Source organism: Strix uralensis, chromosome 2, assembly GCF_047716275.1.
Source record: "Strix uralensis isolate ZFMK-TIS-50842 chromosome 2, bStrUra1, whole genome shotgun sequence".
Classification (NCBI taxonomy): domain Eukaryota; kingdom Metazoa; phylum Chordata; class Aves; order Strigiformes; family Strigidae; genus Strix; species Strix uralensis.
Genome location: NC_133973.1, coordinates 92,199,835 through 92,221,070, shown reverse-complemented (window position 1 = coordinate 92,221,070; position 21,236 = coordinate 92,199,835). Strand labels below are relative to the sequence as shown.

Sequence of the window (21,236 nt, the reverse complement as noted above, 5' to 3'; positions counted from 1 at the left end):
AATGGGAACCAAGGGTATCTGTGCCTGCATTATAAAGCAGTTCGTCATTTTATGCTCACAGGCTAGTTTACTATCTTTTTCTCAGCTCTGACTAAACTTTTCAAGGTGAATTTGTTTGTTTTTCACTCCCAAAATGAATAAACACACCCCCCCCCCCCAATCCCCCAGCTTTAAAAACCAGAGTGACAGTTACAGGAGAACAGTCATTGCAGGAAGAATGAGCTCTGTATGACTTAAATTAATCAAAAAAAGTTACATAATCACACACCAGGCCTTACAATCAACAGCAGTAATACAAATGATAGATGCCAACACATTTACTAACTAAAATTGTTAAGGGGTATCTATTAGCTTTCAGAAGTAGTTTAACAGGCACTCTACTGCACTGAGTTATGTCAATAGGTGCTGAAGCAGGCTCTTAAACACAGTTTTCACCTACATCCACAATTTACTAATCACTCACCATCACCACCTATTTCTTCACAGAGGAGTGTTCCAGGCAACACCAGCAACATCTACCTTTGCTTTACAATGACATTTAGTAATTTTAATTACATGAACTGTGAAAAGAACTCCAGTATTTTAAATATTCCATGTTTTCGTCACATTTTGTCAATTCTAGACTAGTTAGTCTCCTGTAAGCTGCACTACAATGTGGGCTGCCTTACTCCCCCCCACACCACCTCACATGAAGGTTGCTGCCATCCTTTTTTATGTGATTCTCCATTTTTCCCATTTCAAAAACCTGTTTAAATAAACAGGATTTTAACTCAATAACTACTGCAACATCAGAGCACCTGAAACATCCCACTGCAACTCCAAGCAGAGCAGAAATCTGTGCCACCACCGGGACGCAAACCATGCACACACTGATGCTGAGCGGCTACTGGGCGAAACACATTTCTCCCAGTTGTGAGCAAACCCTCTTGGGCAGCTCTGCGCTGACTACTTGAAAACACAACCTTATTTATTACATATAAACATCTCTATTTATTGATTTTAAAGCAAAGCTTGAAGCTTTTGCAGTAGACCAGGCTTTGACTCCATGCTTACTTCCATTGCCTTTCTGAAGTGTGAGGGTGCAGAAAGACAACAGCTATCTTCAATCACTAAAATAACACTTCTAAAATATATCACATTTTTGATATACAAAACTTAAAAGCAATGCTTATGATCCTCCATAGATGTCTGCCCCCTAATCCACACTGGCAGGAACAAAATACAAGGACAAAACCCTCAAAACTGTAGTCCAACTTAATTCAACCAAGGTCCGATCACAAGCCAAGCACTAAGTATGATTTAGCCCAAACTCTGATGAACTGATTTTGTGTGTATGTATGTGTGCGAGCTTTGGATACCTGCCCCAAGCCAGCTGCTGAAGAGCAGTGTGTAAACACACCAAAATAGTTGGGAAATGAATGGAATGGAGCCAAGACCCAGGACCCATAAACAAGAAACCATTTAGGCTATGAAAGCAACTGCCCAGCAGAAATTAAAAAAAAAAAAAAAAAGTGGCATAGAACAAATTCTGTACTGCTGTTTGTAAGGAAAGACTAATAGGAACATAGGAACACCAAAGTCTTCTCAGAAATCATTCGATAACCTTACAAAAGCAAACAGGAGGGGAACAAGCCCATATGCAATGCAAATGCATCAAGCTGAAGGGGTTCACTGCTGGCATCTCAAGCACCTTTTTCTCTTTGGAAAAAGATCAGTTCCAAATCTACCTCACTCCACTCCCTCCCAGGCTGAGCTGGCAGTGAGCAAACCTGGGGGCTATGCTGCTCACCATGCATGGCCCTCTTGCAGACCGGTGGGAAAAGATGGAAGCAAGAGACAGAACAATATGCAGCAGTCAATGTAAGGAACAGAAAATCTGTGCTGCTCCTCCCTTTCCTGAAGTTTTGGGTAGAAGCTTTCCTTCCACTCTACAGTTTCAGCAGAGGTTTTACATTTTTCAGTGACAGTAAGTAAAAACAGACCTGTTCTAGGAATATGACTGGGCTCCAGAAAACAAACTGCCCGCTATCTATTTACACTTGAAATATTCATTAAATCTCAACCACCAATTGACCATTAAGGGACCCATCTTGATAAATGCTAGACAATAGATGAAACCAAAAAAACTTCACAGTCTCCCTGCCTTGCTGAATGGGGCCATCAGTCATTTTTAAGTGGTCATATGTTACATCGTTTTATCCAAGATATTTCTAATCATAATGAATTGAGACAAAACATCAAACTACAACCTCTTTGCCTAAGAATAATCTAAACTGAAAAGCACATCACAGAAGGGTTAGATTGATGGCCAATGCAAAATAACTCCCTTGAGATTAACATATTTTAAGCTGTTGATGTTTCTATTCATAATTATACTCCAAGAATCCACTTAATGATGTTAGATGTGAAAGGCCACTTAAGAGCAGTCACTTTCTTTCTAGGAAAACTGCATTTGCTTGTAACAGATATGGAGGGGACAGCTGACAACAAAAACCAAACATATCACCACACTGCTACTAATGTTCTGACTATACAAATAAAAACATAAAACTTCCTCAAAACACCTTCAAAGCACATTAAAAAAAAAAGTATCATTTTTATCATGACCAGGCTTTAAAAATCACCAAAAAAGTAAAGATTGAAAGTACATTGAGTCCAAAGTCCATCCAATACCAGGATAGCTCCAAGTCAGATGAGGCAACTCAGGGGCTTGCCCAGCCTGCAGTGGAGCATGGCGTTGTTCCTCTGCAGACTCTTCCCTCTGTGGAACTTGATGAGGTCCCTGCCAGCCCATTTGTCCAGGCTGCCGAGGTCACCCTGAACGGCAGCCCTGCCCTCACTGCCTCAGCTGGGCACCATTGCACAGCGCCACGCACGTAGCTCATAGGACCTGCACCCTCCCATGCCCTGCTCTGGAGTCAGGGGAGGTGAAGCAAGGGCACATCAGAGGTTGGGAGACTGTTGAGATGGGGTGAGCTGTGGAGAGTACAAGAAACACCCCCTTGTACTGAGTCCCTCCCTCTAAACAGCTGAGCCAAAGTTTGCTCTTGTGGGTTTTTTTTGTTTGTTTTGGGTTTTTTGTTTGTGGGTTTTTTTTGTTTTTTTGGTGTTTTTTTTTAAAAAGACATGACACAGGTTACATTCGTGAGACAGCAATACTACTTGAGCTTACCACATAGACCTCTTTAGAAAATAAGCAGTCATCTCCTAACACCACTGAATTCAATATAGCTCTGTGTTGTTTATAATTTTTTGAGCATTAAATAACTTAGAACATCATTAAGCCTGATCACATGAACTGCCCAGTAGTACTTCTGCAAGTTGTTCATGAAACCAGTGTGAGACTGCACCCAAGATCACTCTAAGTACAACCCGGACCTGCCTTTCCAATCTGACCAACCTCTTCTCCCCTTTAATTTCTCTCTCTGACCTCCTTTCAGTCCTACCACTTGTTTTTCATTTAAAGTCCTGATCTTTATTTTGCCTGGGACTTTCTGAGCTATAGTTCCTCCCTGTCATTTATCCATTTCCTTACCAGCTCCTACCCTGGTCTCTCATCTCCATACATCCACATACAAACACTGCAGACTGAAAAACGTAAACTTTAAATGTCAGATTCAACAGAGAACTGAACCTCTGGATTCAGTTGCTGCCATTACGGAAAGCATAGAAGCATTGTAAGCTGCCTGCATTCAACATACCTGTATGCCATCAGATTTATTTTGTATATTTCTCATTTTTCTGGAAAAGATTCATCTGACCTCATTTTATGAGACAGAAAAATTTATGTTCATATTTCCTTCACTATTTGTATATATGTTGTCAGTCATTTATAGAAAACCACATTTACATATATTATTATATGGTCTGAGGCAGACGAACAAAGACCTAAAACATACCAGTATAACATACAGATAACGCAACCCGAGTTGTTCATACCCCCAATGATATACCAACATACTCATGTTAGCAATGCAAAATTTTCAAAACTTGGTTAGCAAAGCAGCAATAAAGTGAAAGGCTGAGGCAGGGTGCTGGGTGAAATCCAATCTCTTTCCTACTGGAGCCAGAACTTTATCAACTGATCTTGACAGTGACCACAGAGGAGCCCTCTCCACCTCTACTGCTTAAGTTTTCTGGAATCAGTCTTCCCAGAAAGGGAATTTTTTTAGCCTCAGACTTTGAATAACCACATAACCACATTTTTCTCTCATTCCACGATATGATTTAATCATGGTACTTTCCTAACATAAAAATTAACAGCTGGATTCACTGCCCTACATTTGCAAAGACTGCCAAACAGAAAACATGTAAAGAATTAACTTGATATCCCTTCTTATCTGCACATGTTTTGCACAGCTTCCTCACGACTACTGCGGGATGTCATCAGAAGGGCATGAGAGAGTGGAACTATGGTTTGGCAAGAAAGAGGTCACCCTGTCCTCCCGTTCTTCCTTCCTTCTGCCACCACTTTGCATTGAACCAGAAAGGCAAAAGCAGAGAGAGGAACAGAGATACAGAGCTAGCAATGCTTCATCTCTCATGCAACTGCAGTGTTTCCTAAGAAACTTGGGAAAAGGCCACGTGAGTCCAAGAGTCTTTTGTGTTTGCCTGATCTGGAAGTCCTCCCTCCTCTCTCTGCAGACTCTGCAGGTTATGACCACCCCTCTCAAGGATCTGACAAATCCTTAACTTTTTCCGTGCTAGTGTCACCTTCCAAGCCAAATACCTAAGATGGTCCTCTAGTCTGGCTCAGTTTCTCCTCAATTCAATGCAAAACATTACCACACTACAGTGGTACTTCTCTGTGCTGTCTTCTGGATAGCATGAGTCCACTGCAACATAATCATATCCAGAGACAGCTTACAGATAATTAGTTTGGTCTTTGTACCCTCTCACACTTTCTGCCAGTATAGAGCCTCCCTGAGTTTGTGCATACAGGATTTTACCACTGTAGTTCTGGAAGATGGAAGGTTTGGATGGTATCAGTTTTTTCACTCTGCTATTCATAGCCAGGAGGTCTAAGCAGGAAGTGTTTGCTCCCCCATGATGTAAGCCCACCCCGAGCTATCAGACATTGGTATGGACAGCAGCTACCAGCACAGCAGCAATCAAACCAAAGAGAAATTCCTTAAGACTTTGTGCGCTGGTGTTAGTGGGTAACAACTGCTGGTTGACATCTAGGCATATGGGACCCTGATCCCATAGAGTAATTGTGTACATTACTATAGAGCTACTAATACCACTTGCTGTCTCTATTAGGGTTTAAATTTGGCTCCTGGAAGATGGAGGTGTCTTCTGGGACCTGCTGTATGTAAAGCAGATGTTCTATGGATGCTTCAGAACAAAAGATTGTTTTGCCGGCTTTCATTTCAGGAGACTGGATTCAAGGACACAGATGATTCCCTCAAGCCCTATGATGCTTGTGAATCCAGAGGTAGCTAAGATCAGCATGTCCACTACCTGTTGTAAACACTAAAAAAATGTACCCACGAAGGAATTAAACCCAAGAAGAAAATAAACTTCTGAACCACTAAATAATTGATAAAACCAAACTATCACTGAGATAAATAAGAAACTTTGTCTTCTTGAACTACGTTGCTCAAGTTAATAGAACTACAGACTTACATTTCTGGTATTGAACTGACGCTGTGCTTTTGAAAAAATCTGAGGGGTTTTATGTTTTTTGATTGTTCCACCCCTCACTGGGATTCAGGCGTTGAAAAAGGCTCTCTAGGAAAGAGGTTTTCCACCCTAACATACTCCTCCTTGACTAGCACAGTTTCAGAATGCCTTACTGAGCTGCTGCACAACATCCCACTGGACCGTGCCCTGCATCCCACTGTACCACACCCAGCATTTGCCATCACAATTCATTTGCTCCAGTGCAAATCCACAGGCACAGTCAGCTTTGTTTAAACAGCCTTGGAAGGCATTGGTTAACATAGCATCCCAGCCAAAGCTTACAGTTCACAAGTCAGATTGACAGATGTCAAAGCCTACTAAATTTTATCGTCTTACAAATCATAACAATAGTCAGTAAAGCACAGAGGTCCACTAACAGCTTCTTCCTTTTTAACTAGCACAGAAAACACATGCTCTAAGACAGCCATCTCTCTGTGATAAGAAAACAAAGCACCAAGATAGTTTTGAAGATATCATATCCTATTTGACTTCTTAAACAGCATTTGTCAATCTGCATTTGGCATTTGAGTGGCATCTGTGGCTACTCCACAATACATTAAGCTTCATAGCCAGTAGCTGTAATGGAAAACAATGCCTCTTTCATTCTCCCTTCATCCTTGCACATAAGAATAATGAACACCACTATGCATCAGCCCATTCAAACACCTGCCTTCAAAGGAATTACCTATTTCCTTAACGTACTACTAGGTTTTCCTTTGAACATTCGGGTTTGGTCAGAAACTGCTGCATTAAGCTACAGCTGTGCTAAGCTATAGTATTCCCCTGCCTGAAAGATAATATGGCATATGAAGCTCAGACCTGTTATTTCATCTGTTATGTTTTGTAACACAATATAAATTTTTGATAATAGCAGTAATATGTATAATACATATGGCTGTAAAAATGTCAACCAACTTTTATGGCTTTCCTCTTCATATGAATATTCAGTCATCCATTCGTCCCTAGATCCACTTCAATCCTGAAAAAGCAAAGACGAAATAATTTAATTGATATATTTTCTTAAGAGGTTCGTTAATTTCTCAAATATTATTGTATATGCAAATAAAAAGCCTAACCATGGACGTCTGTTCCACAGTAGTTTATAAGCACTTTAAACAAAACTGGATAACTACAACAGAAAGTAAATTGGAGAAAGCCTTATGTTTCCTCTTAACTAATGATTTTAGTCAATGCTCTCAGTGTCTTTAATTTCTGAGCTGCTACTTGAGCACACTAAATCCCAAGTGGTTTAATTAGACTTCAGGGCCCATTATATATCAGTACCCTGCGTTTGTACAGGTAAACTTTCCAGCAGTTATCGAGTGTGAATATTCTTTACTGGTATTTCAAAATGTGTTTCCCAGAAATACTATGTGAGATCTGGACAATAATGCATTAAAAACCAAATTACATCTATTAGTGAGCTCAGTCAATATTCCAGCCACAGGAAATAACTGTGTAAGACCATTACAAAATTTGTATGTATTTCTTGAAAGGTTTCTTATGGATAGATACATTATTATTTTAGTTATGTTTCCATATGAATGTATACAAGAAAAGTGTATATAGAGATTTACACACTGTATTACACTTTTGGAAGGCTCGTTCCAGTTTAAGAAGATATAGTAATCCATTAGTCTAACTATTTTAAAGTCTTTGGGGGAGGCAGGGGGGAAGCTTCAGATGTCTAAAATTTAAATAATAGACAGGATGTCTTAAACCTCTTGCCAGAATACATGCATATATCTGGAAGCAAATGCTACTTACAAATGTCTCTTAATAATGGAAATGGTGTGAAGTCAAGAATCTAAATCTGCTGTCAGAGTTATTATAAACAGTCTGCTGTTATTTGTGTATCATTCAAAATAAGGTCATCTTTCAAATAGCAGTGGAGCATCACCTGCCTGCTTTCAAACCACAATCCAGCAGTAGTTTCATTACTGCTGTATACACAACAACATGACTAACAGCTTTCCAAACAGTAAGCAAACTTTTACACTGAAAACAAGACAAGAAGCTCCCCTAAGCATGCAAAATTAGTAAATATTCATATACTGTGCTACTATTATACTGACACCATGCACTTGATTTCTAAGACAATATTAAAGCTAATAGAAAAAAGTTCCAAATTTTCATATGAATCATAAAAGGTTGCAGACACTGACACAACTACAACTAAATGTAACTAAATACTGTAGGCTTAGAGCATGTTAACTATTGTAGACCATTTGTCCCATGTACCCTGCATCTTGTAGATTTTCCAATATTTAATCACCCTTGGCATTACTTGGATTGCTTCAAAATTTCCACTTCATGAAGCAGATTTTTTTTTTTTTTTAAATTTGAACACTTGAAGAACCACCTTTGAGTTTCTACTAGCTGCTCTTTCTCTGTGCTAATGTCCAAAAACAGGACAAGTGTACTAGGTTTTCCACGTCCTGGACTTGCATGATGTAGTGGAAATGACGTAGTCAACAAGTTCTTTAAAATTAAATATAATTTATGCAAAAGCTTCATGGGGTCTCTGTCAGAGGAAAACAGAGTTTGACCTGTAAATGTTTCTAATTCTCTAGGTCTTCTCATTACTCCTCCCTACACAGACACACACAATCCTACAACACAACTTAGCTTCAAGTTACACGCAACTGCCAAAGTTCTATTAGGTTACCGTGGCCATGGTGACACAGCAAACACGGGTATGTGTTTCAAAAGTGCGAACACACCGCTATCCAACTAGCCATAGCCACAGCTGGTTTTGAGTTATCAAATCATGTACAACAGCCCTCCTCATGAAAAAGCTACTTTGTTAACAACGATAAATAATCGGATTTGCTTATTAATTCTCTTCAGGTCTGCACAATTTATCAAGCACTGAATTGCCCACATCCTTGCATCACTGGGGTGCTCTCCTTCACGGAAGGGCTATTGCTTGTCCCCCCGCTTTGGGAAGCACAAGCAGGGCACATCACAAGCTCCAGCAGTGCCACCTTCCCACAATGCTGCTCCACCATCATGTGGTTTGATGGTAGGACAGGGGTTATACCCTAGCACTGACCACCGGGGTGACCAAGAGTATTGATTTTGGTGGCCAATGCACACTTGCCACACATGCCACCCATACAGGCCACAGGCCTCTTCACTGCATCTATTTTAGGCTGCTTTTGGGGAGAAGATGAAGAGCAAACAGTTCATCTGAAACCAGCATTTAACTAGTAACATCACAAATCTGTTGCCTGATTTTCAGAAGAGCTGAAAAGCTTCAGCTTCAGATTAAATGACTTTGAAACGCATATGAAAAATAGGACCACGCATCCTTACAGATCTAGTGCATTCACTCTGCACTGCTGTTGAATCTGCTCTAGACTTTTGGTTTTCAGTGGCTTACTGTGAAATCTCAGTTTCTACTATTAGAAATATAGAAATAGACATGAAAGTCCAAATAGAAGCATCTTCCATTTGTATCAAGTGTTTTTTATACCAGAAGAAAATTTACCCAATGAGACAAATGCACAATGCTCCTGATTCAAAACCTTTATGTCTAAAGGGGTCTTTAAGTAATCATAGAGCAAAGCACCTAACAAACCACCAGTTTCAACCAAAAGAAAGAAATTTAAGTAGTAAACACAGAACTATATCCACTTCCAGTCAAAGGCTAACCATTATCTTAAAAATGTGTTTTCAGACCCCAGGAATTTATAAACCTTATGAATGCCACCCAATGTTAGACAACTCCTCCTACAGCAAGCGAAAACCAAACAGAAATGACAACACCTAGTCCACTTTGAAAACCTGTCTTGATCAGAATAAATGCCCTGGTAGCCCCACCATGGCTGGCATCCCTACCCCACCCACCAGCGCAGCTGAGCAGGAATCATGGACCAGAGCAAGGAACATGAGAAGGGTTTCAGGGGAATCATGCTGAGCATATTTCTAGACAAACATAAGTCACTATACATGTAGAGGTGCCCTTGACTTTACAAACATGACATTTTTGAACATATAAACCCATGTTAATTCTTTAAAAAACAAGGTCATGCTGGCATTGCTTTCACATCTCTTTTACGTACTGCCAACTTTTAAGTGAATTCCCATTAATACAGCTAAAAATTATTCCTCATGCTATTTTACCCATTTTTGAACTCATACAGATATGGGGACATACATTTGGGAAACACCACCTCATTCACAAAGTTAAGTCATTTGCTGAATCCAGATATACTAACTTTTCCCTCTACAAAGCTAACCCCGTATTTCAGCATAACTGTGTTTCTTAATCACCTTCTTGCATCATTTATTTTCCTTTAGAAGTATGCACTTTTCTTCTTGAAAGCCTTTAAATCTGCACTTAAAACTTCTGCAATCCTTTTCAAAGGCCCTGAGTCACACCAAACTTCCCCAAAAATGGAGTGTGACCTCTTCCAAACTCATGAAGGCCACCCTGAACATTAGGTAAGGCAGGATCACTGAAAGCACGGTTTCAGCAGCATTCAAAGAAACACAGGTTATCCTCAACTCAGCGTTGAGGAGGGCTACCTTTGTATTAATAGCAGCCACATACTTGCCCTTTCTTCTTATGTCTCTGATTCCTGCAGGAAAACTCGTAAACTCTGTAAAGCAGACATTCTGCAGAAGCTACAGATAAAATATACATTAACCACAAGCTACAGATTTGAAACAGTCCTCAACATTTAAAATTGAAAAGGAACAAGAGAGGATGAAATTCAGTGCAGCACTGCACTGAATCAGCATACTCAAAAGTCAACCTAAATTGGACCTTTCTTTTGCCTTGGGTCTACCCCCCAGGATCTTTGTACTGAAACTAGCCAAAACATTTTGTCACAAAGTTGTCTGTAAAAAAGTGGAAAAACTTTTAATTCCAATGTAAAACACTACCCCACCAGCAGCCATCACAAGCTGCGAGATGAACCAGTAATTAACAGCTTAAACACATTCAGTTTAGGTTAAGTGTAACTGCTATACATTTTACAGACCTCACAGGACCAAAGGAGCACTTGTTACACATTCTATTACTCACTAAACTGCAATCATAATGTTTATTCTGTCCCCAGCTAAAGTTTTTGCTAGTCTTTGATTGTGATTTCTGTTCAAACAAGGCAAGCGGAGTTACTTGCTTTAAGATGCCAGCTCCCCCGCCAACACCTTTGTTGTTCTGACGTAGTGTCATAATAAAAATATCTTAAGCTGCTCAAAATATTTCTGAAAATTAACTTAATGCTTCAACTTCTGGTTTTCACTGGTATTTTAATAAAGAGAAGCAGGAGGCAGAGAGTGGGATGCTTGTTGCTAGGCAATACCTAGCTCTCCTGAACTCCTACAGACTGAAATATTTATCCAGGCTCCCACGAAGAATGACATCCAGCACAGAGAAAGAAGAGACACATGCACTTACTGAAGTACATCATGATTCAAGGTAAGAAGCAGCAACTCTGCCACCAGCTCAGTCCCTGGTGTACCTGAGCTGAGGAGGCTGCAGTCTGCAATGGTGGGGGGTGATGCAGCTCCTCCTGCACATGCACATCTGATTTCAGCTGAGACTTATGGGGTGATGCCTCCAACACTTTTATGCCAAACCAGAACGATCTCAATGCCATTGGTCTCTTGGCAGCACAAGACAATGCATCCTTCACTCACCTGATTGTATAGCTGTGTTGTTTTTCTGTTGCTTGGGCTTTCCCCCCCCCAAATCATTATACTCTAATAACAGGTTGCCATAGAAAAAAGCATGCAGCTGGCCAGATGTGGATGAACAATTCATTAACCGAACACACAACCTTTGCGTCATGCTCCTCCCCCTCCTTCCTTTAAAAGGTTTATTCAATGATTAAACTTTCAAGGAGTGCTTACACAGTCTTTCAGCAGAGGCTTAGAGGAATAAACATTATTCTTTACAGGGTCTTTTATTTGACATTAATGAATTATTCTGAATTGAACAGCTTCAACTGTAAGTCCCAGACCTCCTGGGACTTAAAGATGAATTTCAAGAACTCTTTGTTCTCCCTAGAACTTAAGGGTCTGGTTTGACAAAAATAATTATATATAAATATACTACATTTCATAATTTCAGAGAATTATTACTCTGGGAAAGATGATGTCTTTCAGTAATATTTAAAAAACCCTGCAACTGTATCAGTGTACACAAATGAAATTAGAAAGTGTGTGTGCATGCTGTTACTATTGTAAAGGTAAAAGAAGAGTTAAAATCTGGCGAAGTAATGAAGTCCTCAAATGCCTGGATTTAGGCAATAATCAGTGGTCAATCTAGAAGAGTGCAATAAATTGCAGGGAGCAGAGGAAAACACAGTGAAATACTACATTCCCCTTGAATTTTTATTCTAAAAGTAGTTGTTATCTTTGACACTTTCAGTTGTTTGAATGAATAGCTCTGAAACCTTGATACTCCCTTCACAACTCTAGTTTAAATAGAATGGCATTGGGATTTGTTAGATCTAAATAAAATAAAATTTTGATAAACACAGTCACACATCACTTTGGACAGCTTCTCTGACATAAGGAAGTGTTCGTGTTACAGCGCACCCACTCAGCGCAAGGTCTCTTAGTTCACCACCTTATGCTTGCATACAGTTCAAACTCCACATCAGAGTTAAAATTTTATTTACCAGCCTGTTCAGAAAGTCAAAGGACTTAGTGGGCCTCTTCTTATTACATCAATTACAGTTTTATACATATATATCTATACACACACGCATATATACATGAATGCATATGAATATAAAAACATGCACGCATACAGCCACAAATTTTTGGTGAATTGATTAAATATTTTCTGTAAACAACTGTCCTCAGGAATCTGCCAAAAGCATACTTTCTAATATATCATCAAAACAACACAGGATTTTCAGCCAAGCTGTAAAATGTAACTATGTTTCTGAACCCATAAAGAACTGTAATTTTTAAAAAGTGTTCTTTTCCCCTTATCTTCAGACTTTTTTCCCCCCCGTATTTTCAGACCTTCTTCAGCAAAACAGTACATATTACACTTTCCAGTTAATGACTATCCAAGATTTCTACTCATAAGGACTTATAAGCATCTGAAAGAGATTACAAAACCGGTTTTATTTAAAAACTGGTTATTCCTAATTTCAGGTTGGAATTATGTGTTGTGTTTCTACACTTTGTTTGCACTTCAGATAAAAAAAATGTCATTAAGTGTACTAAAAATTAAGCCAAAAAAAACCCCAAGTGTGAAATCCAAAAGGAAGGTATCCCCCAGGAAAACTGCTTGTGCTTCAAGCAGGATAAGAGGGAAAGACTTGCCAGTGAGTCTTCCATATCATCACAGTAGGAAAAGGGATGAAGACCAACCACTCCAGCAGATCTTTCAAGAGACTAGATTGACTATAGCGGTTCCCTAGAAAAAGACTTAACCGTACAAGTTTCATATTCTTATTTTGCCCTGCTAATAAGGATTAGCATTACCAAATTTTATCACCCACTCCTCCTCTTCTGGTTTAATACCTTTACTCAAACTAGGTTTACGCTTGGTCCAGAATCAAGCCAGCTCTACTTGCAGTACAGGCAACAGTACTTACGCTCTCTCCTCAGAGTTGCAAGACAATCTTCATTTATATTTTAACCCATTTAAAAACAAAATAAGGATTTTTCTTTATTTCCTGTTAAGAGGCTGCTGAATCCCAGAGACCATGAGAAGAACAAACAATCGTTGCACGTGTATATGGTTATAAATTAAATAGCCAGAGTTTAAGGACAAGGTCACCAGTTTCCTTAGGACACACATCACTTTCTGTGTGGACAGTGCATCTGATGTTCCTTGTGGTGATGGCAGCCCCCTGACCACCTGATCTAAGGGAAGGTGGCTGACCACCTAAGGCTCCACGTTACAAGTCCAAAGGAACAAGTACAACTTCACTGCAGACTTGTGCCAAAATCTGCTCTTGGTCAACCAAGCTGTAGCAAACATCCCATGATTTGGTAACAGAGCACAGGTACCGGAGATTCAGCCTGCAAGAAAGTCTGAAACACATGAATGTCTGAAAAATTAATTCTGCCTCAAATGGCAAATACTACCCTTACACAGCTCAAAACTTTGTAGAGAGTCTCCTCATAGCTGGAACACCAGGACAATGGAAAAATCTGTTTATATGTAGTAGCTTATGTAAACGCTGGCATGTCTTCTCATTTTACACTGTGCAAGATGTTGTAAAGAAGTTAGAGAACAGCACTAACCATCATCCCACTGTGGACAAAATACCACGCGGCTTTCCCCTTACCACAGTGTTGAGCATGCTGTGCCAACTTTCACAGCAAAATCACTTCTAGAATAAGCAAAACCAGAATAAGCTGTGCCCATTAAACTTCTTTTAAAAGAAGAGGGAACAAAATCATTCCCACAAACAGCAGAGAAAGCTAAACAAGCAGTAAGTTTATACATGACCAGAAGGTGGTTATAAAATTGGTGTTGATGCCCCCACGGCTGGCACAGGCAACAAGAGTCAACACTTTGTTCCACCAAGCCCCAGCTCGGAGATGGTCACGTCCTCAGAAGTGTCTACTGAGCTACGTGTGCTAGTCCCACCTCACTGCGTCAATCAGTGCAAAATAAGTTCGCAAAACCCCAAACTGCTCAAACAAACCTATTTTGCTCCTCTAAAACGGAGGTGGCAATAAGCATGAGGCAGCGTTGACTTCTCTAGCTAGCACAGTCACAGCAGCTAAGAGAAGACAGGCTTCCAAAATTTATCCCAAAGTTGGGAAAAATGAGCAAAGAAAACCAAGCAAACACAAGTTGTGATGTACACCAAAGAAACTCAACCATCCTCATTTCCAGACTCAGAGTTATACTTCCAAGAAAAAAGAAAGTCAACAGCTGACTGCACCCTGCTCTACATAGTGGGCAGTTATATTCCACTCCTACTCCTGCCTTTGCTCAACCCACAGTAAATTTCATCACTGCATTCATTACAGTTTGGGCCCCTTCTTTTGACTTTCATTAGAAATGTACCAATGTTTTTTCAAGAAAACAGCATGATACCTATGTACATGAAGGTGTGGGTACATATTCAGGCTCTAAACCAGGGGCACTATGTGACAGCAGTGATGCTATTAATCAGTTTAAGGAGTCTATTTGGCTGGCATCCTACAAATGTGGCTGATGACCGTCAATTTTAATAAGAAGGTACACTCTCTAAAATTGATCAATTGACCACAACTGTTTCCATTAATAATTTTAATGTCTTTTCTCCTAGCATGCCCTTTCTTGAAAGTGAAGACTGGCATTATTACGAATAATTATCCCTCAGCATACTGTAGCTCAGAAAAGGGAGAAATCCTGCATTTAAGTATACCACGTTCCCATCAGGCATTGACCATCTTGAAACAGCTCTGCTAGCAGATTCAGCAGCTACAAGTGTTTGGAGATCTACCTGATACATACCTGAGCATATTCCACGAGCCTCCCTAGTCCTCGTCACTTCTCTCCTTGTTCTAATAGCCCTCATACTTTTGACAGGAGACACAGTTGCTCTGGTTATTTTCCTTTCCTTGCTTAAATAGAAATATATTTGCTTCTTCCCTATCTGACAGTTCCCTCATCACTTAGTCTTTCTGGGGGGCAGGGGGGTGCTCGGGAGTAATTCAATGTACTATTTCATTCAGTATTCCAGGGGCAGAATTAATCTGCAAATCTGACTACATGTTTAAGTGCAAAAAACAGAAGTAGCCTGATGTCCAAAGGTAATTTGTAGTTTCTAGTCTCCTACTGAGATCACTGCAGCAGCCTGCAGGACTCACCATCTGCATGCAGTAAGCCAGTGCCATTTCATTCTGCCAACCAAGATGGACAAACCACTCCCTTAACCATTGCTCAGCAGTTATTCACAGTCACAGCCCAGAAACTATAGCCTGAAGAATAACTTTAGCAAATAAAGTTCTTGCCAGTTGGCAGGTTCATCTCACCTGCCTACAGACACCTACACCTGTGCTAGCTGCCTTTCATGGCTCTAACTGAAGGAGAGAAAGAGGCAGTGCAGGGGCCTGAGTCACTGTCATTGCAGTTGGTCCAGCAACTGCTCTTGATCAAAAAGCATTTTAAATAAAATGGTACTTAGTTGTCTGCAGAATGAAGGGTACTACAAGTTTTAAGAGCACTGGTTTTTTTAAACAAGTCTTGGGTTCCTTTGTTCATCCAATCAAAACTTCCAATTTTTAAGACTTTAAAAGTCATCATTTTCAATGCAGCCAGACCGACTTGGAAAGGCATCCCATTTTTAAAGGAGCTTGGAGAAAAAAGAAGAAAAAAAAGTAACTTGAGATGGTTAAATACTACTATCAAGCAGGAATTGGCAACACTGCCCACGCTAAGCTTCCTGCATACCAAGCTGATACATAGAAGTTAATACAAGCACACTGCTCATCAGTTACATGGACACCACCATAAAAAGAAATTATTACAAAAATCAGAAACTAAGGATGATAAGGAAGTTGCATTGCTTGGCTTATTAAACTAGAGAGGAAAGCACAACAAAGAAACAAACCTGTAATGCATGGAGGAAAACACAATTTTAAAGACCAAGGATTTTCACCCTAGAGCCCCTGGACCTTCACCAAGCTAGCTAGTCCTGTACTCCTGTCACCCCAGTGAAACCAATCAATCCCAAATTTATGCTCCCACCATTCCCATTACAAGCTAGCAAGTGGACTCATCATATTTAATTATCTTTCAGGGAAAAGGGTGCAACAAATAAATCAATAATCAGCATTAATAAATAATTTAATAGCAATAGAGACACTAATACCAGAGGAGGTTACCACTGAAGAGAACAATCATTATTTTTTTTTTTTTTGCAATATTCCAGGTGTAAGAGAAAAACAATACAGATGTGACAGTATGGACATTGTTTTCAGTGAAGCATGCCTCTGGCAAGGCTCAAAGACTTCTACCCAAGACACCTGAAACTATTCCTGGCTAACCACCATGATCCATAACCCCTGTAAACCATCCTGACTTAGAGCACTATGAATGACATGAACAACTACACTCACCACTTCCCTGAGGATCAAGTTCAGCAACCCCTCAACAATCAAAGCTTTTGTTTTTCTATCAATTCCCTTTGATTACTTTCTTGATTTGCAGGTAACACCTGACACGGTACATGACTTAAACCACTTAACAAAGTGGTTAAACTAACTGGCAGTAGCAGAAATGTGTTAGCTGAAGATGCACCTGGAGCTGTACCCAACCTCGGTTTAACGCCTGGAATAAAACTACCTGCTATTTTGAAATTATGAGAAAGCTCCTAAATTATATTAACTATTGAAAAATATTCCGGTAATTTGATTAAGTAAGAGACAGTGAACACAGCTTTTGCTGTTACAATTACACTGATTTCAAGCAGTTGCCCCTCATCTACCACCAGCGTCACAGAGTTCCTCAGCCCTTTCTCCCAACTACTCCCTTCAATTACACCAGTTCTTCTTTCTGCATCACCCAGCAGAAACGTTGCAGTTGTCCAGATCTCAAGCCTCAAGTGTCCTCCCATTTCTCTCAGGTTCACAATCTCTATGGCTACCCTGGAAACACAGCCACCACCAGACCCTGCTCCCAGTGACACCTGGCCCAGGCAGGGAAATCCTCCCCTCTTGACCACTAGATCTCCCTTTCCGCCTCCCTCACTGACAGGGCAGGCTTCTCGTAGGTGAGTCGGCATTGCAAGGCAGCAGCCCCTCCAGCTCCAGAGTGGCTGTCCCCCATGCACATCCAGGCTTTGGTGCCACAGCTGGCACCTCCAGCCACAAACTCCAGGGGTGTGGGGCTGTTAACCAGACCACCCTTTTCTTGTCCCAGGGAGTCAGCAGTTTCATGCCCCACTGCCTTACATACAATCTGAAACAAGGCGATTAAGAGTTTGTGAGCCCAACACTACTCTGTGACTTGTCCCACCTATCCTCATCACTCCTCTTAGCACAGCTCTCACTTCATCCTCATCCTTGAGCTTCCTTCTTTTACGGAAGACTCAGCCACTGACACTATTCCAACAACCACCCTCTCACAGTTTCACTGAGGCTGGCTTTATTCCCATTAAAAAGACAAATTCTGACGCCATCCTGCTGTTTAATACACAACTATAACAGATTTCAAGGTTGGATTTTATTTGTATGAAAGATAATTATTTTTTCTATATCCCAAGTTGTGCTCCTGATTATTCACTAGATACAAATATTCTCTGTTCTTCATATTTTGAGCTTTTAATATTATGAATGCAATGCTAGCAGCACAAGTGGCTGGTACTACCTACTCCAAGACACCACAAAAACAGAACCTGTCTCAAGATGCTCTCTTATTGAAAAGGTTTTGTTACCAAAGACAAAGCAATTATAAAAGCATCACTACAGGAGCAAACTTCAGTTAACAACACAAAATAATCAAAGTACTGACGGTGGTCCAGAGGCAAACAGCAAATATCATTGTATGCTTCAATATTAACGTGTTCTGAGAACAGTTTTATTAAAAGCAGAGGTAGCTGCAATAGTCTTTGCAATAAACGTGAGGAATATTGCAAACAACTAACACTCCCCACAAGTGGCAAATGTCATCATCCTAATGATAACCCCTACAGAGTTGCATCCTGTTGAGTTATCACAATTAAGATTCTGTTAAAATGTCCATTACAAATATCTATTTTTAATTAACTGTAATTCAGTCTTATAATATGAAGCAGGTTATAACTTGCTGATTTTTATAAGACAATGAATTAAGGATTAGAAAACAAAACAAATGTTAGTCTCTTGGGGGGAAAAGGAAATCAAACCAATTTAATATACATGGGAGAAAGTAATATAAATCAACAAAAAAAAAATCACAAATTTTTGTTACATAGACCAATTTTTATAGATAATACAAAGCAAACCACTGAAAATAACACTCCCAGAAGTCTCCATTTACAGTTTAAAAAACCAAAAAAATCAGTATTACAGCCCTGAAGTTTGATACCAGAGAAAATATGAAGTGAAAACAATGTCTACATATTGGATCAGGCTCTTCCATATCCTTCAAGGGTTAGTTTCAAAAAAAGACAAAAAAAATTGCATGTGGACATGTGCACAAACCCACATAGAGAACATGTATCAAAGGGTTAAAATCCAAACTGCTCCCACCACGGCACAGGCCTATTACTACCCCTCCTCCCTGGCCCATTAGGCCTTAGTACCCAACTGGAGGCTTACAGCTGGGGAGGACAAACAGGGGAAGGCTTCTTGCATTTAAGGGCCATTTCCACCAGCTGCATCACTTCTATTCTTAGTCCCACTGATACATTACAGCCAGATTATTTTGCTTTTCCAGCTGCATTTTCCAACCTGACATACAGAGGAAGCCCACTTTTCTCATCTCTCTTTCCCTTATCAACTGACCAAGCGACACTAACACGAGATCAGTCCAGTGATTCATCTGCCTGTCCACTTTCACGTCCTGCTGCTCACAGCAGGCACACTAAAATACAAGTGTCAAGCAGTCAGGAAATCTCGACAGGCCCCTAATCTTTAGGGTATCAAATATGGTAAATCATGCTCTTGTATAGAAAAATCTCATGGACTAGGGCCAACGGTTTAAAGGGTTTTGACATGCAGAGAAGGATTAGAACAAACCAGCACCATTTCAAAATGAAAAAGCAGCGAGGTCTGGCTTCCTAGCAAGCAAATTCACTGAAAAGCTACAAGCTTAACTGAAAGCATCTTAACCTGCAGTATGTCAGCAAATACAAGTACACTCTTTTAAACACATACTGAAAGAAATAATGTCTTTTTTTTCAGTGTTGTTTTCCTTATCAGGGTTTGAAAAGAGCCCACAAGGCAACACTACATTGAATGAGTTTGGAAGGAGCGTATTATCTAAATACAGAAGCACATTTGTACTAATATCTAGGGATGACATTCACAAGCATCTTGTTACTATCCTATAAATGCCTTCAAAATACACAAACATCTCTAGGCTGTACCAGGGATGCAAATGTTTCACAAAAGCTGCTCTTGAGAAGTTTCCTGAAGACCAGCGCACCAGCAATGGTGATAGTAGTACCAGCTTTGTCTTCTGAGCTTTGTACCCAGCGCTCTCAGACAAGCACCCTTTCTGGGTTCAGAAAAGAAAGAGAATAAATTTCCAAGATAAAAGACCGAACAGACAATCAGAACATGCCCTCCCCTCTTCTTGAGAAGGGCGATGAAAACAAGAAGTAGCCATGTTGAGTTCTGTTACAGGGTTGGAGCAGTAGGTGGCAAGAAGGACAGAGCAACACAAACCTTTACACAGGTGATCATAAAAGTCTCCTATAGGCATTGGAAGGCAAGATAGGACCCTGAGCTGGAGAAGGCTTGCTAAGGACCTCAGCAGGAGACCACCTCTATGCTGCCTCTCTTCGGCTCAGCTTCCTGCCTGCATCATCCTTTCCCCTCACCTTCCCTCCCATCCCATCCCCCAAGCTAGACCAAGCTAAAAGACCTCCTCCATAGGGTTGGGAGGTATTAATGCTAAATTAAACTAATACTACATTAAGCTTCAAGCAGCTCATCGGCATTAGCTTGAGCTTAAGCTATGACCACCCTGGAGGCAAGGTCCAGCAGACCACTGTCTCTGAGCTGTTCCCAAACTGGAAGAAATTAGCAAGAGTGGGATGGCATAGCTAGGAAAACACCCATCTTTCTCCTCCTCCCCTCCTGCTAGGGGTGTGCCAGATCAGGGACCTTAGCACCTGGCCCTCCCCTGATTTCACAGCTTCATTTTCTCTGTTGCCACCTAAAGAGCCATCAATGGAGAGTTCACACAAATCTTAAAAACCAGGATGGAGGAAACCTCAAGAGATCATCTAGTCTCTCCCTAGCAATTCACACCACTGATTACCTCAAAGATCTTTATTATATCCATTATAGACAAGCTTCAAGAATGGAATCACTGGACCTGCAAAGCAAAACTGCCTGTAGCACCAAGATTCATCCTGATTCACTCTGAAGACAAAACATCTGCTTTAACTTACCATTAGGACCACAAATAGAACAAAAATAGTCTGTGTATGCGGGCTGGGAGTTTGCCAAGAGCTCTGATATTTACTTCAATTGTTCCTATAGAGTCTATAAAGTAAACGTTTTTCAATAGAAAATTAGGATTAAATCCCCCACAAAATATGACTAATTCTAATAAATTCTATGCCTTTTAAGGATGTTTTGCAGATCAACTATCACAGATGATGTCTGCAAAACATTAAAGATTAAAAGCAGTATGAATTATCACTAAGTTTTAGCTGTCAAGAACAAGAGTGAATGTAAGAAAAATACATTTTTTACTCCTAAGGATGATATGAAATAATACAGTAGTCTTTTAAATGAAAAAATCCAAACATACACAACAGCAATCAGTCCTCAAATTTCTTAAAAACTGATTTTGTACACAAGCATTATGATCTGTGCCCCCCAAAAACAACAACAGGAGCAGCAAAAGGCAGGTCCTTCATTCAGAAGTCCATGTTCCCCCAGCTAAGTCTATTTTCTGAAAGAAGCAAGGCTGT

At 40.2% G+C, this 21,236-nt stretch overlaps 1 protein-coding gene across 8 annotated transcripts in view; it reads right to left on the bottom strand.

Moving 5' to 3' along the window:
• Positions 1–21,236, bottom strand: part of KLF12 (KLF transcription factor 12) — a 248,268-nt gene that overhangs the window by 170,818 nt on the left and 56,214 nt on the right. For 7 of the 8 annotated variants that reach the window (XM_074859505.1, XM_074859510.1, XM_074859511.1 and 4 more), the window contains one exon: positions 6,601–6,664. In XM_074859505.1, the coding sequence (XP_074715606.1) occupies positions 6,601–6,621 (21 nt within the window). In that variant the 5' untranslated portion in view covers positions 6,622–6,664. Of the gene's footprint in view, positions 1–6,600; positions 6,665–21,236 lie in introns of those variants that run through there. The other variant, XM_074859512.1, reaches the window with a different exon arrangement.